Here is a 17,426-nt window from a genome sequence, read left to right as displayed (position 1 = left end):
GGCACAGATTACTGTGTTCAACCATTTGATTATTTAAAAAATGCGACCCTTACAGCCCAATCTACTCCTCAGAGCTGTTGAAAGGACAGAATAACGGTGCCTGTAACAGGGAGCCCATTTCCACAATTATGGCTAGTGTGCGAGCATCGACATCCCCTCTTGACTAAGCAACTCCAGCAAAGGCTGTTGGAATGCTGCAACTGGTGTGAAGTGAGCCAGCTAGGCTCCTAGCCAGTGCAAGATACAAGTACCATATCACACCTGTACTACGAGATCTGCCCTGGTTGCTTTCTGGATACAAATCAGAGTGCTTTAAGCTTTCAGTAGGCTTAGGACTTAAGTGTGGAACTGCCTTTCCCATTATGAAACTGCCTGGGTGTCAAAATACAACACGAGATAGTGCTGCAAGGATATAGATGACCACTAGATGGCGGCAAAGACATAGAGCCTTGTCTAAACCTTTGCTGCCCTCTTGTGGCCATTTGATCTTTTACAGCCCAGAACTGGTAGCCCTAATTAAGTTCCAACAGAGAGGCCCTTCTGAAGTTGCTTGGGCATTCAGAGGTTATCCCATCTGTGCCCAAAGGGTTGCATGTCGCCTCTACTCTCTATTTAAAGGAGCAGCCAAGGCACTTCTTTCATCATGACTTCCATTGTTAATACTGATTTTCATTTATTTTATTTTAATGATTATTTTGTATGCTGCATTTTGATTATTTTTATCCACCTTTAAACACACAGCTAAGTAGAAAGGAGAGATATAAAGTACATAAAGATGGAAAGGAAGGCTTAGTTGAAATGACAATCTCAGTTTCACCTATTGCCCTGTTTTCTTTAAAGACATAGCTGGATTCCTACACAAGTGAGACCACAATGGGATTGGCTGCTTTGTGGATCGCTGGCAGTGTTTGCCCAGGTTGTTAACTTGGTTATGGAATCCATTTTCTGGTTCACACAGTACCCTGAACTACAATGGGGCTAAGTGAGCTAGGGCTATGCAACATACTATTCTGGACACACAAAAATCTAACCAGGATTAACAGTACCCAAGTTTAGTGTGTTGTACAAAATGTAGCCACTCAATTTTTAATTGGATTAAGCACATTGGGTAACCATAGGCAGTGTATTGAGCAATCCCCCCCCCCCTTATGTTAGTTTAATGTGTAGTTATTTTACGGCTTTGGGGCTACTTTGGCACAAGATGCTAAGCCACAAACACAAGCTGTAACAAAGGTAAAAATTAACCAAACTTAGCCTGTGCTGAGAATGCAGCTACCTGAACTGACTTGGTCAAGCATGTTGTAAGTAACCCAGTCAATGGGCTGTGAGAACCCAGCTGGTCAGCGTATTGGGTGAAGACACTTGTAAGCGCTTAATCTCTTTCGTCATCTCCCTCTTGTGCCTCCTTTACAGCAACGTGATTTATCAGGGAGGAAATAACAACACTAAAATGCTCAACCTAATAAGAGAATTGCAGTCAGATCCTGTTCATCTTTATTCTGAAGTCAGGCTTAGTGGGTTTGAGGAGTACGTCTACCTGATTTTTACAGATGGAGAAATTTTGGAGAAACAACTGGTTCTTTCAACTCATCCCAAACACATCACTTGTCTTCTCCAGGGAGGGCAATACTTCATCCTGCTGTGATTGCTCCACCCTGCACTCTCTTCTTATTGGATTCTTTGCCGTTAGAAAAGAAATTATTGACATGGGGTGTTGACCAACGGACAGGGTGACTGCCCAGTGAAACCCCATCTGGAAATACCTCTTGTGAAGCAGGTTGTGCCAAAAAGCAGTAACATTTTCAAGGCCACTCAGTGGCTGTACTTTTGGTTTTTTTTAGTGTGCAATAACCCCCACTTTACAATGGGCTTTCCCCCTTGCTGAATTGCAGTGCTCTTTAACCATTCTTGAGCTGGGTGAAAACTATGCCAGCATGAAATTTATTGTACCCACTGCCAATCTCTATCCTGCCTCTATGATCCCTGTCCCCAGTCACTACCAGTCACCTGCTTTCCTTCCATGGGGAAGCCTAACAGATTTTACACACCTTGAGGTTGCCCTTGGACAGTGTTGGAATAAGAGGGGAAACACTATTTTAACACCATGGATGACTTAAGCCCGTCTCATTCAACAGACTGGGGATAAGATGAAGGCAGTGTTATGAGGACACAGCAGAAAAGAAGATATTGTCACAGCATCTTTGGGCCATGGTTAGGCACAAATGGAGAAAGGCCCTCAAACATTTTGATTCCTCCATCTTTTTTCTTTCCATGAAAAAAATTGCTGTACAATGCTATTTCAATTAGTAGTGCTAGAACCTCAGTGCCAACTTTGCAGCCCTCAGATCTCAACTTTTGATGGTACATTCCCCACTCCCAGGCCCTTGTCTGAAGTACAGTGCTTAATGTGGCCATTTTGTTCCCTTAAGCTGCCAGTCCAACTGCAAATGTTGCCCACTGTTACTGGTATAGAAGGATCTGGTATTTCCTTCTTCTGCTTGGATTTTATTCTCTGCATAAGTCGCTGTGTTAGAAAGCCCTAAGGAAGTCCGTATCATATCCCATTTATTCTTGGCATTCAGCAGTAACCTTCTCATAGCAATTCAATGGCTCTTTTGGTTCAGTGAGTTATTCCTCAGCCAGGACATTTTTCTCTTTCCAAACACTAGCAAGGAAGATGCCTGTGTGCTGCTAAGAAGATTCCGGGGAGACAGTGCTCCCGTTCCCGGGTCTTGTCTTGGTTGGATGACAAAAGGAAGGAGTCCTTATGAACACTAAATATTTGGGGCAAAATATGGGAAATCCCTAAAATTGGCAAAGACGCTCTCCCCCTCCCTGTCGGCTTCTTTCACATCATCACAAGAGCAACCCCTTTGGGCTGACAACCAGCAATAGACCACCTTGGGCTGTGAAGCAATCAAGTTGAAGTTGTCTTAACAGTTTATTATGCTTGGGGAAAGGTGAATATGAACAAATCAGTAACAGACAGAGCAGCGTCTAAAAGTAAATTCTGAATCCCGCCCAAATACACCACAATGGCAGCAGTGCTGGTTCCCTCCACCCCTCCACCCCAATCTATTATTCTCAGCTGGTGAACTGTTGTGCAAATCAGAAGCTTGTGTTCTGCTGCTGGCTATGCAACTTCAAACAGAGTGGCTTTTCCAGCTTCCTCTGGTCGACTGGGAAGAAAGCGGTGGCTGAGACGTGGCAGTAGTGCTGTTGTTACTAGAGGGTTTTTTTTCTTGCTATAGTGAGGAAGAAGGCAGTAGTAATTCCAGACTGAGGTGATCTCAGGTTACAGAGGGAAAACGAAAACAGTACTTGGAGGACTCAGGACAGTTACATTAAGGCTTTCGTAAAAAAAAAAAAAAAAAAAAGCAAGTGCCTAAGGCAGAAAAACAATGGGATGTGCAATGCTTTATGGAAAGTTCTGAGCAGGATGATTTGGGAAAGGATTATTAGGTAAAGTCCAAGTCCTCTCTCTCCCTCAGGTAAGAGCCATTATATAGATGAATGGAGCAGAATCACGAGTATGTGCCAGAACAAACAGGAAGAACAAGAGCCTCTGCTGGAGGCCAATCAGAGCCAGCTTCTCCTGTCCTGCCTCTTCCTCATGCAACTGGCTTGGAACAGTAATTCTTGGACACTCAGCCTTAGATCTCCACCCTAGATCAACAGCGCACTTATGTTTTGCCTGGCAATTACAACTGCCCTGTTGGGAGTAGTAATCACCACTCACTCTTTACCCGCAACCTGAATTAAGCAGCTTTGGTTCCATCCATCTTTTAGGCTGAGTTCCCAATTGCTCAAGAAGCCTTCCCTTCTTGAGAGGTCCCTCTCTGGGGCACCATTTAAGCTGAGCCAGCAACTTGTCTGTTCTCTCACTCTTCCCATGAATTCCAAAACAGAATAGCAGAATCAGGATCTAAAGTGAGCAGATAAGTCAATGATGCACCAGGCCATCTGGCAGGTTCTGACAAAAAAGAAGGGAAATGCCGGAGGTGGTGGGATGGGGAGGAGAGAAGCTTATGGCCAGCAACTTTCACTCCATGTCTTCTGGGACTGATTTCCCTTCCTGTTGCTGGGTAGAGCAGTGATTTGGAGAGAAAGGACAGGCACATGAGTACAAAATAGCAAAGGAATGGGTTGCGATATGAGGTGCCAGCCCCAACTTGAACATGGAGGGCTGATCAGACGAATGGTCTTTGGGAAGCACCTTTTAATTGCTTTCACTCTCCCCAGATGGGAAAGAAAAGCCTTGGATTCTCGGAATTTCAGCAGTGGCCACCAACAGGAGGCCAATGAAGGAGGGCTAGTTATTGGCCAGAGAGAATAGCAGGCAGACAACGGCCCCACTGGTCAGAGGGGGTCACCATTCAGGTTGTTCCGGCTTTTCTTGCGTTTTGTCTTGGCTGAAGGGGAGGAGAAGTCCAGGGATTCCAGGCGAAAGGGGCGTGGCTGGGGTATCTCCACTGTTTGGGCAGGGGGGATAGATACCAAACTGGAAGTCAACATGGAAGTGCCATTGTTCAGTAAAGGAGGCGAGGTGTGGGAAGCTGTACAGGGAAAAAGACAAAAAGAGGAAATTGGGGTGTGTGCACTTGGGTTTAATTTCAGGAACATCAATAAAAAAAACCTCACTGTCCATTCTCCATCCTCCCCAGGGGAAATTTACCTTAAAGTCTTGCAACAATGCTTTTGCAGATGTTGAGCTTGTGCGCAAAGACTTCTTAAAATTTCTGTACAAGTATGATATATATACACAGGTAGTCTCAGTTAACAACGTTAACTGGGATGGGAATTTCTGTTGCTAAGCAACAGTCATAAAGCATGATGTCACACGACCACATTGCTAAGTGATGGCAATCCTGGCAATCCCCATTACTGTCATTAACTGAATCCTACTTAGGCAAGGACTCACCCCGATCCAAGCCATTCCCAGCTGGGTCCTTCCCAGCCCCGAGCCTTGATAAGATAAGGGACTACCTCCTCTTGACCCCCCTCAGCCTATCTCCCCCCCAACAATTTTTTCCCATTTTGGCCACCCTGCACAGGAGCACTCCTCAGCCATCCGCCACCATGCCAGGGTCTGTTTCAGCCCCAGTGCTGAAGGGCAGAGATGGGGCAGTGAGATAGGTGAGTGGGAGGAGTTGAAGGACCCCTGCAGGTCGTATGTGCAGGCTGGCTGTCAAGCACCCAAATTTTGATCACGTGACCATGGGGACACTGCAATGGCCATAACTTCGGGGATTAAGCCTAAGTACCATTTGTTCAGCACCATCATAATTTCAAACGGTGACCGAATGAATGGTTGTTAAGTGAGGACTACCTGTAATGAATAAGCTGGAGGTTGAGTCATGGCAACTGGACTTCTTTTCTTTTGGTTAGGAACGTTTTACTGCTTGTCCAAGCAGGTTCCTCAGTCTGAAGTTCTTCAGTCAGACTGAAGAAGCTGCTTGGACAAGCAGCAAAACGTATCTACCCAAAAGAAAAGAAGTCCAGTTGCCATGACTCAACCTCCAGATAATTCCACTTGGATGACTGAGAATCTTCATCAACATATTGTAATGAAGAATGGAATAGCTAAAACAATAATATGGAACTGATGTGATTTCTCAGCCCTCCAACACAGAGACAAATGTCTGCCAGTCTTGGGGACAGAGGAAATGATTTCCCTCCCCCAGGGTGGAGGTATTGAAAAAAAAAAGAAAAAAGTCTCTCTTTAAATATCTCTGAGACTCTGAGTGAGTGAAATTGTAGTACTGTTCCATAAAAATATTAAACACGTGAGGATTTATTAAGCAGGCACAGTTTTCAGGATAAAAAAATAAAGAGCATGTGAAGGGATTTACCTAGACTTTTCATAGGGTCGGCATTGAGAATCTGGCTGGCTCGTTTTGAGCGGAAGTAATTACTGGCAATATTTTCACTGTCACTCTTACTCAGCATCATCTTGTAGCGGTCTTCTTCTGGCTGGGGACAAAGACAAGGGACTACCAGTTTATTATCCTTCAGTTGAAGTAGGCTCACGGTTTTTCTAATTTCACAATAAAGAAACTGAGGCTTGGATCCCAGGTTACTTGAGACCTCTGCCTTATCTTTTCAAGTCCAATTTTCAAGTCCAATTTACTGCTATACTGCCTTCAAATGAGAAAGTAATGGCAGTTAGGAAATAGAAACTGTGGAGGAATCAGTCAACTGTGATTCCCTGCAAGATTACTATGGAATCTTTATTATATTAATGATATTATATTAATGATAATATATTTATTACTTATAATTACATTATACTCCAGAAGAGCAATTCAAAGTGCTCCAGCTCCATTTGATGTCCTGCCTGTTGCAGTCCAGCAAGACAGAAGTGAAAACAGAGACATCTGGAGCTGATCCACATGTTTTCCTGGGCTGAGGTACTTCATCTCCTACTTACACCTCACCTCATCTCTTTTGGGGCTTTCTGAGATTGCAGTTTTTCAGCCTTGAAAAGAGCCGGTCATGGAAGCCAGCAAGAAGGGGGTAAGGGGACATCCTAGGCTATTGGGACATTATCTTAGAGGCTGTAGGATAGTGGGCTTAATAAGAGAAGGCAACCCAACAGGATTAACCCTTTGTTGCTGCTGCTATTGCCACTAGTAGTATCTGGGTGGCCAGAAGAAAGTAGCAGTCCCCACCCCCACCCCACCCCCCGCTCTGGCAAACATAAGGGTGATAATAGCAATCAATCCCAACCCTCAGTTTCCTCACTAAGATCTTCTTCCAGTGGTCAAGACAAGACAAAGGCTGGGAATGCTGGTTTCACCCTTTCCTTCCTTAGAAAAGTAAGAGGAAGAGTTCTGACTTGAAGCAAATCCTCCCAAGTTTATTTTTCATTCTAACAAGTGCAAATTGTCAGCTCTGATGAAGAAGTTTGGAAAAAGCTGTCCACCAACAAGACATAACTGATTATGGATTATGTGCATATGGCATGCAAAACATGTTAGAGGTTGAAGTGTTGTGTGTATTTGCAGGAGCATTTCTGAGAGCGGTAATTGGACTTGAGCAGGGATTACTGGTAACTATAACAGAAAGGAGATTTATTTCAGGAACTATATTATAGAGCAGTGTTTCTCAACCTTGGCAACTTGAAGACGTGTGGACTTCAACTTCCAGAATTCCCCAGCCAGCCAAGGTTGAGAAACACTATTATAGAGATTGGCAAAGCCTATCACCTGCCTAACCACATCCTACCAGGAGGGGAGTCTGAAAGCATCCACTCTGTGTGTGTATGTATACACATAGTGCACCTGGGGAAAAAAATAGAAGGAAGTGACTTCAGATTAGCAATCTCTTAGACAAAGAGTAGGCAGGATGACAAAGAGAGGACACAGAATGAATCCTTAACTCTCCATCTTTAGTGCCCCCTTGTGGTCAATGGGTAATGAAATACTGAAGAGGCAATGCCACTGGACTTGGGCCTCCAAGAAAACACGCACGGCTTATTCTCATTAGGTGCTGAGCTCCCTTTTTCAGCTTACCATTATCACCGTCTCCCCATTCTCTGTTGGCGAATTCTTCTTGCCCGCCTTGGTCTGTGACAATGATGAAACTGCTGTGAGAAAAACAGCAACAGTGGCTCTCTTTAACCTCTTTAAAAGTGCCATGTCAATATCCCCGTCAATATTGTGCCATCGAGAAGGGGCAGAGGGCATCCAGTGGACACAAAACCCCCTGCTCCAGTCTACCTTTTGAATGTTTTTAAGAGTATTTTATTATTAAACAAAATTTTAAATGGTGCAAAGCAAAGCACCGTCCTTGCCTATTTCCAAGGACAGCTCTGGATTCCCTAAGGACACACTGGGGCTGTGTAAATGTAGCTTCCTGCCCAAAAGGAGAAACAGAAGGTGTGAGAGGTCATGATAAGGGCCCTGGAGGGTTAGAGAAGGTGACAGGGAGCAGGCTCTTTAGTTTGCCTTCTGGTAAATGTCAATGCAGGGAATGGCAGGGATTTTCTGAATGTTCAGGAAGCTATTAAAAGCTATTCTCCTAGGCCAGTGTTGTCCAAACTTGGCCACTTTAAGATGAGTGGACTTCAACTTCCAGAATTCCATGGCTGGCTGGGGAATTCTGGGAGCTGAAGTCCACTCATCTTAAAATGGCCAAGTTTGGACAACACTGGCCTAGGCTTTGGGGTGGGGTGATGGTTGAGCCCCTGTGGGGGGGTGCTTCATCTGTTATGATTGAGCCACCCATGCTCTCTTTTTGTTTGTTTTTGTTTGTTTTTGCTTTTTTTCTTACTTTTAATTGTAAGTCACCCAAGTTGTTGGGAGTCAGGCAGCCTTTAAATTGGATGGATGGACGGACGGACGGGCAGATAAAAAAATAGGGGATGCCATTTGCTGGATCATAAAAATAGGCCTTGAACTGTGCTTAGTTATAAGCATATGGCAAGTAAAAATGCTAAACTTACTCCAAAAGCTCTCCTAACTCTCACCACTCTTGGTGGCATATCTCTAGTTCTGTTTCATTTCAGTTCCTGGCCTGTTTTTTTTTTTAATTATTATTATTATTTGAATAAGTCCTAACTGACTGGATTTATTTATTTATTAAATGTATATGCTGCCCATCTCCCTCAGAGGGCGACTCTGGGCAGCTCACAATTAAAACCCAAAACAATAAAAACAATAAATATCCATATTAGAATTAGCTAAGACAATTCTGTATGAAAGGACTATGTGCCATTCAAGATGATGGGAGGGAGCAGTAATGATTATCCCACCAGCCAATTCCAACAACACAAGCCCCCATCAGGCCCCCAGGCCCCCTGGCATAGCCATGTCTTCACACTCAAATTAATTTAAGACAATTAACTGCATTGTCTTAAGTCACAGTTTACAATCCTCAATGGCTGCGTTTGCCCAGTAAGCCAAGCCAAAGCCAGGCAGTTCATATTTGGGGTTAGCATATTACATGAATTAGGCCAGTAAGTCGGTGGAATGCGTTGGTGTCATCTAGCGAGTTCTTTCTTGCCCGTGTTGGGCATCTGGAGCAATCCCATCCAGATGATACTGTAGTGGCTGGAGCTCTTCTTACCTGCAGGGAGGCTGGTCTTCTGAGTGACAGGCTCTGGGATTTTCCAGCAGCCTGATTCCTCATCCCAGGTGGACTCCCGCTTGATTTTATCAAAGTTGCTATAACTGCAGTCCCGCCGTATGAGAGGCTGCACTTGGTCCAGGAGCTGCTGAAAGAGCAGGAGTTCTCGCTCCTGGCGCCGGATGGTGGCCAGATAATCAATCCTTTCTAGTTCAAACTCTGACTGAAGATCTTTGATTTCAGTCTCAGCAGCCCGCAGCTGGGAAGGAGAGAATCAATATAATCCAAAGCACTGGGTAAAAGTATAATTATTATTTTGTAATAAATGTAATATCTGTTCCACTCTTCCCTTGGAAAAAGCCCATTGTATGGGTGAGACAATGGACATGCAGCATCACCATGTACAAAGCTAAAAGATAAACACCTGAATGAAATGCTAACAGCATCTTTATATTTATATCAATTATCTAAACCAAGGTGGCTGGCTCTTTAGAAGAACTGCAAGGTTCAAGAAAATACAAGTGTGCTGTCCTTATCAGAAGCTATCAGAGGATTGGCTTCACATACAGGAACATCACTGGGTGACTTTGTACTTGATAACTGGGCATCAGGAGCACGTGGACATGAAAAACATGATTACCATAAAGTCTTTATACCTACAACATGAAGCAGTGCATTCATCAGTGGGTTAACACATGTACAAATTTGGCTTTAATTTTGCAGTTTTGCAGTTCTTTTTCAAACTGCCACAGATGGCCTCAATTTCTGCAGTTTTATTTTTTGTTAATTATCTACATGTAATGTTGCCATTGTATTAATTAATTTGGGCCACACACAGCTCTACAAGTGCTGGCTGTTTAATTCAAAGGATTATTGAATAAAATCACACCTGGCTAGATTCAGAGAATGTCACAAAACATGGGTTTTAAATCACAATGGTTGGATCTGTGCAAAATGTTAACCAAAAAACCACTTTAGTTCAGTTCACAGACTCTAAACCAGTGTTTTTCAAACTTGGCAACTTTAAGATGTGTGGATTTCAACTCCCGGAATTCCTCAGCCAGCATCCCACTGCTCTAAACAAACATATAAATCACTTAGAATCTCCAAAAATGGAGTGGCATATAAATAGTAATAGTAATAATAAAAAATTTAAAAACAACCATAAAATACTGTTTACAAGCCATGCAAAAATAGTTAGAGCAGTTCCATATTGTCACTCTCTTGATTTCCCATCCCCCAAAAACAGATTGATCCTATTATGTTGAGAACAAGGAGAAAACACCCCTGCAGTCTAAGAAAGAAGACAAGCAAGTAAACAAATGAACGAACGAACAACCAGATTTTTGTTTTGCAAGGCTGATCCCCTGCTGAAGACAAGGAGAAAACTGACCATACTTTTGTCATTAGCTTGCTCTGCCTAGGTTACTGAGAGGGAGATGCAAAGCCAGCAAGCCAGCATTCCCCTTACGGGCTCTGCCAAGGGTGCCTGGAACTCAGGAGGCAAGATCTCCCTCCAATGGTGACATGGCCCACTCCCAAGCTCCGTGTTTCTACCTGAAAACCAAGCCCAGGACAATTCCTGCTGCTTTTTCATAGCAACCAAATTATTAGCAACAAGATCCAGATCCAGCACCAACAAGGATTTCATGATCAGTGGAAATGGCCTGCTAGACTTAAGAACTACCTTTTTCGTATTCCTCTTTTTGTGGGATCATGAACAAAGGGGTGGGGGTGGGGTAGCTGAATTTCTTCATCCTGAATCATATTGAACAAGAAATTTGGCAGATACAGGTAGTCCTGGTTTAGTGACCACAATTGGGACTGGCAACTTGGTTGTTAAGCGAAGTGGTCGTTAAGCAAAACTGCGATTGTGCTTATGATCTTACTTCAGCTTTCCTTTGCTTTACAGACCTGAAAAGGTCATAAATGCTAGGATTGGTCGCAAAGTTATTTGCTGTCGTAACTGCAAATGATCACTAAACGAGGCAGTTGCTAAACGAGAACTACCTGTACAGCTAGTCCAGCATGGATAGGAAAAGCTGACCCAGATGCTAATAATTATTAAAGGTAAAGGAGCTCTGATCTATCTTTTGAATGGCATGTCTTCCCTTGGTTTTTTCCTTTCTTGTTTGCCTCTTACATAAATAAATACAACTAAGCCTAGAAAGAAAAGAATGACAGTGCAACTGGGGCAGCCCAACAGTCAACTTACGGGTCCTGATCTATGTGTTGAAAACCAGTGCTTAAAAGAGGAGCTTCTTAAACTTGTGCATTTCCAGCCATTTTACATGGACTGGAAATAAATAAAAGTATAGATGTGTACAACTGCTTTGGAAGGGGAAGGTATCACCTTTTGCTTTATCTTTTCCAACAGTCGACTTTTGGCTCGCACTTCTTCCTGGATAGAGTCATAGACATTGAGCAGGACCCAGTCGCTGCTGTCCTCATCTGATTTCTGCAGAGCTTCCAGCAGCTGCTTCTTCCGTTCATCTGCAATTTTCTTTCGATGTTTATGCTTTTCCTTCAGATCTTTGTTCTTGGCCTGTTCTCCTCCAACCACTTGTTGCTCCAGCATTTGCAATCTAAGAGGGCCAGAGACACATCTTAACTCTAGGCACATCTTTTATAACCTTTTCTAAACTCAAGGAGCCTTCCACCACGAAGGGTCTGTTGAGAACCCCTGAAATCTGCAGCTTCTGTGCTGTGCAATGGAAAAGCCCACTAGGACTGGACAACTCACTACAGGAAAAAGTTGAAGGTGGTAGACAAACTGGTTTACAGTTTTAGTGAAGCTTGTTCAATGTTACTGCTCTTGTGACTGTGAAATGTTTCAGCAATTCCAAATGGATGGCTTGGAAGTGAATGAACTATTATACGAGTAAGAGCATTTCACCATGGCTGAGATTAAGTGCTACCCATTCATCTTTCAGTCAGCAGAAAATTACACTGGCATGAAATTGGCTGTCTCTATTGCTGTGTTTCTCAATCTTGGCAGCTTGAAGATGTATGGACTTCAACTCCCAGAATTCCCCAGCCAGCATGGATGTGGGATCTTCAAGTTGCCAAGGTTGAGAAACTCTGCTCTATTGCCAACCCCTATCCTGCTTCTACTGCTGCTTGTTCAAGTCATTGCAGTCACCTAACTTTCTCCCAAGGTAATAGGTGACAAAGTGTAATGGATTTACACATTATGGGGCTGCCCTTGGGTGGTGGCAAAATAAGGGGAAATGCTACTTTAACCCTAATGCAGCTAAGAATGACTTCAGCTTGTCTCCCTCATGGGCTGAGAAAGAGACAAACGTAACTTCATTGGGACCCTGCAGAAAATAGATTCTGTCAGGGCATGTTTATGTTATGGTTAGGTGCCAATGAGGAAAGGCTCTAAGGATGGGCATCCATTTTTTGTCCCAGGGCTGTTATCTTTCAGAGGTCAAACAGGGTACCTTAGGGTAAGAGCTAAAAGCAACAATAGAAAAGGCACGGGAGGTCCCTCCTTTCTCCCCCTCATTTTTCCACCACCCCATTTCTTCTTTTGTCTCTTCTCATCCTCCTATCTACCGTTAGAGAAGAGAACGTTCCTTTTTTTACCAGAGACGTGACCTGATTGCTTACAGAGAACTTCTGAAATTAGGCTGAAGTCTCAATGAAATTAGGTTAAGATTGCATACGACATTCAAACTGCAGTATGTCTACTCCTGTTGTTGATTTTTAAAGGTCCTCTTACAATGTATCAGAGCAAAGTCACTCTGTTACTCTGAACACAGCCAGGGGAGAAAGAGGTATATTTTTACCACCTCCCACCTTTTTCGCCCTGCTGAAGCCTGAGCAAAAGCTGTCAGTTAAGAACCTCGCACCACCCCCCATGTGAATACCATATAAATGGCGCTGAAGGTATAGAGACACCTTTCACAGCTCATGCACTTCTATTCATGAATGCTCAGATACTAGTCCCTTATGTGGGGAAACAAATATGTAAGCTAGGATCCAAAGACTGACTAAGCTGTAATAAGAATGAACCTTCACACGTGCTTGTCCATTTTCTCAAGTTGGGGAACATTCCAGACTTACAGAGAAGGGTCTGCAAGAGAACAGTCCCCAACACCAAAGGAAAAGAGGCCTGCTTCACGCACTTGGGAGTCTCATGCACTGCAAACTGAGACCAATGTGTGGATCTTTAATTTTTCTTAAGAACGTAAGTACATAAGCAGTGCTGTGCTGGATCAGACCTCTGGCCCATCTAGTCCAGCAGCCTGTTCTCACAGTGGCCAGCCAACTGCACAAGGAAGCCCACTAGTCTCCCAGCAGATGGCCTTCAGAGGCAGTCACGCTGCCATCCAGGAGCCATCGATCCCCATGACTTCCCTGAATTGGTGCAACCCTTCTTTGAAGCCAGCCAAGCTGAGAGCCAGCACCAATCCATATTCCATATTCTCTAATCGTTTGCACCTCTTTTGCCCAGCATTGATTCCAAGCCATTTATACCTAGAGGGAATAAGAGAGGGGGTGGGGGGTGGGAGTGGGGAGAAGATACCAAATTCAATATCACACAACAACAGAGTGATCAAGCCTAGGTATAATTAGGCTGAGACACTAGTTTGCCCAGATGCCTGGCTTTGTCTAATTTATTTTCACCCTAAAGAATATAGATTTTTAAAACCTGGATTGTTTTTCTTTCAAATAGCAACATGAGGCATTCATGATCACCATTCTGATGCCTTTGCATCTGTCAGAGTCTTCTCAGTCACTGACCTGGCAAGTACTTGCTGCTGGTTCACCGGCATAGGAAATTTTTCAGCTACATCAGTCCCAGGTGTGTCTGGTCGGAAAACTTTCCTCATTTGCTGGTCCTCTGGGGGAGCAGGCGACTCCTCCATACTGGACTCCTGAGCATAAGAGAACATGGGAGGCAGCAATTGGGAATATACATGAGGTCTGGGTTGACAGATATATGGGTAATGCCTGTATTTTAAAAGTCCCTCCAAAAGGAAGTGGGGCAAAATGAATCAAGAGTGGCCCATCTTCTAGATATGTAGAATTAAGTCTAAGGTCAAGGCTGACTGGAACATGAGCACCCAGCAGCTGCTTCCTATTGTCCTTGGTTTTGCTGTTGTCACTCTTCAGTCCCAGCCAAATGTTCTGCAAGGGGAAAGGAAGAGCAAAGAATTCACTCTGCGTATGTTGAAGATGCTACGCAATGACAGAGTGCTTCTGCTCCAAACCAAAAAGCCATTCAGCTGTTGACCTTGCAATGCTCATTTAAGGTGAATCAGGCTAAGATGGGGTATTTTCAGAGACGTGTAAGACCCCGCCCCCCGCATATGCAATATATGACACACACTTCTTCCACCTCTGCCAACTAGGTCAGTTCATAGTCATTAGATGACATTGTTCTACATTGACAACACTGATCTATGATAATACATTAGAGAAGAGATAAACAATCTAGATGTTTTGGTCTTCAACTCCTGAGATCTCTTGCTGCTGGCTCGGCCTGATAAAAATTGAAGTCAATAATATCTGGAGGGCACCAGCTGCTGGTCTTATAGTATAGCAAGCAAAATGGATTGAAGCTCTTATGGATGTCAACACTATGTGAAGCATAATCCAGTATATTTACTGAGAAGTAAATTGTTTTCAGTGGTATGCGCATTTAGGATTACAGCATAAGTATGCAAAAATATGCATGTTTATTCTGAAGGATTTATTTCTTTATATAGGATTTATTCCCAATTAAGGATATACAGTGGTACCTCGGGTTATGAACGCCTCTACTAACGAACATTTCGGGTTACGACCAGCTTCGGCAGGAAAAATTTACCTCGGGTTACAAACTCGCCTCGACTTACGAACCGGATCCGCGGCCATTTTCCCTGCTGCCACGTGGTCGCGGCTTCCTGTGGGTGAGGTCACGGTAGCAAGGAGACGTTCGGTGAGGCTTGTGGTGTGTTTTGTGGTGTTTTGCGAAGGTTTTTGGTGTGTGTGTTAGCATGGCTCCAAAGAAAATGCAGAGCAGGCTTGGCAGGAGTAAGGCTCTGAAGAGAAAATTGCCTCGGGTTGCGACCAAACTCGGGCAGAGGGTGGAACGGATTAACCGGATTTACATTGAACCCTATGGGGAAATTTGCCTCGGGTTGCGACCAAATTCGGAGGGCGGAACGGATTAACCGGATTTACATTGAACCTTATGGGAAACTTTACCTCGACTTGAGACCAACTCGAGTTGCAACCAGAGTCACGGAACGGATTAAGTTCGTATCCCGAGGTACCACTGTATAAGAGTATGTCAATGTGATACCAATGCACATATAGGAAGTAAGCCCAATTTATTTGAATGGGGATTTCTTTGGTAGGGCTACCAGATTTCTTTTTTTCTTCCTAGCATTTTTCCACAGGTGCAGGGTCTGCTATTTTTTCAGATCAACCAAACATTGTTCCATTGGCTGCAACAGGAATTAAGTGACCAGCTTGTCTCCCAAGCCTGACATCGTCATGGACTAAGAGAGAGTGACTGGCCTAAGGTCATCCAGCTGGCTTTCATCCCTAAGGCAGGACTAGAACTCACAGTCTCCTGATTTCTAGCCTGCAGCCTTAACCACTAGACTAAACTGGTCTTCTTTGGTAGGGCTACCAGATATAGGCTGCAAAAAATCCAGATGACCTCCATTGGGCAGCAAGGAGATACATACATCACAAATTATTTTCTGACATCTAGGAGTCATCTGGATTTTTGCAACCCGGATCTGATAGCCCTAATCTGGTAGATACACTTAGGATTGAGCTACAATAGTGCAACCCTAAATGTACTTGGAGGAGAAATCCCACTGAATTTCACAGGGTTAACCTCTGATTCCCCTCAAGTCTTGCTATGCTGCCTCATCAGGGCTAGTGGGGGAGGTGTTTTTTCCTGGGAGGGATGAGTGAAGAATACCGGGAGTATATAAAACCAAGGCACGAAGGTCATCCCAGCTGCTCAGCTAAAGCAAGCAGGTACCTATATTGGGCAACTGTCATATAGGGAGATGCTGGGAGGCAGAGGATCACTTTAGTGACAACAGCAAAGGCATAATTACATATATAGGAGAAGGCACTGGTAAACCACCACTTGGTATTTTACCAAGAAAACCATGTGACAGCAATATGAAGTGATTGATAAAGTATTGTCAAATGATGGGCCCCTCAGGTTGGATGGTCCTCAACATGCTCCTATAGAAGAACTAAGGATCTTTTGGGGTACTAATGGGGTTTACGATCCGTCTGGATTAAAGCTGTAGGGAGGTTCAGTTGCTGATATTGCCATTCAGAAAAAGACATTCCAAAGCTGCAAAGACAGAATTTCAGTGGGAACATGGAATATAAAAAGCTTAACACAGTGAAAGATTAAATTAATCAACTAGACATTAACATCTTAGGCATCAATGGATTGAACCTAGATACTTTCAGTCAGAAGAGCATACTGTTTACTGTTTAAGACCCACAAAACAAAGGAAGACTGAAGTTGCTTTCATAGTTAGAAAGAATAAAGCAAAAATAGCACTTGGGTACAATGCAGTCAGTGACTGAATAATATAAATTAGACTTCACAGACAGCTTTACAGACGGTTGTCCCAGTTTATGCTCCAACCAATGATGCAGAAGAAGAGGAGGTTAACAGGTTTTATGGTCAAGTTCAATCTGAAATAGACAGAACGTGCAAGCAAGATGTGCTGCTTATGATTGGAGACTAGAGTGCAAAAGATGGAAACAGTAAAGAGAAAAACCTAGTTGGACTATATGGCCTACAAAACAGAAATGAAGCAGGAGAATAACTTAGCAGTTTCTGCCAGTCAAAGGATGTCTTCATTGCTAACATTCAGTAACTTTCAAATAACCAAAATGATGCCTATATCACCAGATAGATTACAAAGAAATCAAATTGACTATATTATTATTAATACAAAGATTGCTTTGGCCATGCCACGATGTGGAATGTGCTCAGCAAAATAGGAAGTCCCACATTTTATTATCTTCATGTGAAACCTATACACAGGACAGGAAACCCCAGCCAAGACAGAACATGGCAAAACAGAGAGATTCCAGATTGGCAAAAGAGAAATACAAGACTGCATATTATTTCCTTATTTATTCAACCTATGTGCTGAATACATATTAAGGGAGGCTAGATTGGAGGAAGATGAGCATAGTTTTAAAATTGGAGAAAGAGACAACAATAACTTGCGCTGTGCTGATGACACTAGAGAGTGGAAAATGCAAATGATCTCCAAGCTCTAGTAATGAAAGTCAAGGACTAAAAAAGTGACTATGATTAAATATAAAGAAGACCAAAATAATGATAACAGGTACTGCCACCATCCTTA

The 17,426-nt window shown here is 43.4% G+C and overlaps 1 protein-coding gene across 3 annotated transcripts in view; it reads right to left on the bottom strand.

Annotated features, from left to right (window-relative positions):
* Positions 1 to 4,105: 4,105 nt before the first annotated feature.
* The window catches only part of KIF17 (kinesin family member 17), a 31,711-nt gene continuing 18,390 nt past the window's right edge, over positions 4,106 to 17,426 (bottom strand). For 2 of the 3 annotated variants that reach the window (XM_088138505.1, XM_088138507.1), the window contains 6 exons: positions 13,822 to 13,955; positions 11,423 to 11,654; positions 9,070 to 9,328; positions 7,515 to 7,588; positions 5,853 to 5,973; positions 4,106 to 4,556 (listed from right to left, as the gene is read on the bottom strand). In XM_088138505.1, coding sequence (XP_087994631.1) covers positions 4,360 to 4,556; positions 5,853 to 5,973; positions 7,515 to 7,588; positions 9,070 to 9,328; positions 11,423 to 11,654; positions 13,822 to 13,955 — 1,017 coding nt within the window. In that variant the 3' untranslated portion in view covers positions 4,106 to 4,359. Of the gene's footprint in view, positions 4,557 to 5,852; positions 5,974 to 7,514; positions 7,589 to 9,069; positions 9,329 to 11,422; positions 11,655 to 13,821; positions 13,962 to 17,426 lie in introns of all 3 variants that reach the window. The other variant, XM_088138506.1, reaches the window with a different exon arrangement.

This window comes from Python bivittatus, unplaced genomic scaffold, assembly GCF_059951505.1.
Source record: "Python bivittatus isolate LINGU-HERP-01145 unplaced genomic scaffold, Pbiv_v1 ctg000220_np1212, whole genome shotgun sequence".
Lineage (NCBI taxonomy): Eukaryota > Metazoa > Chordata > Lepidosauria > Squamata > Pythonidae > Python > Python bivittatus.
This window is presented reverse-complemented; position numbering and strand designations above follow the sequence as displayed.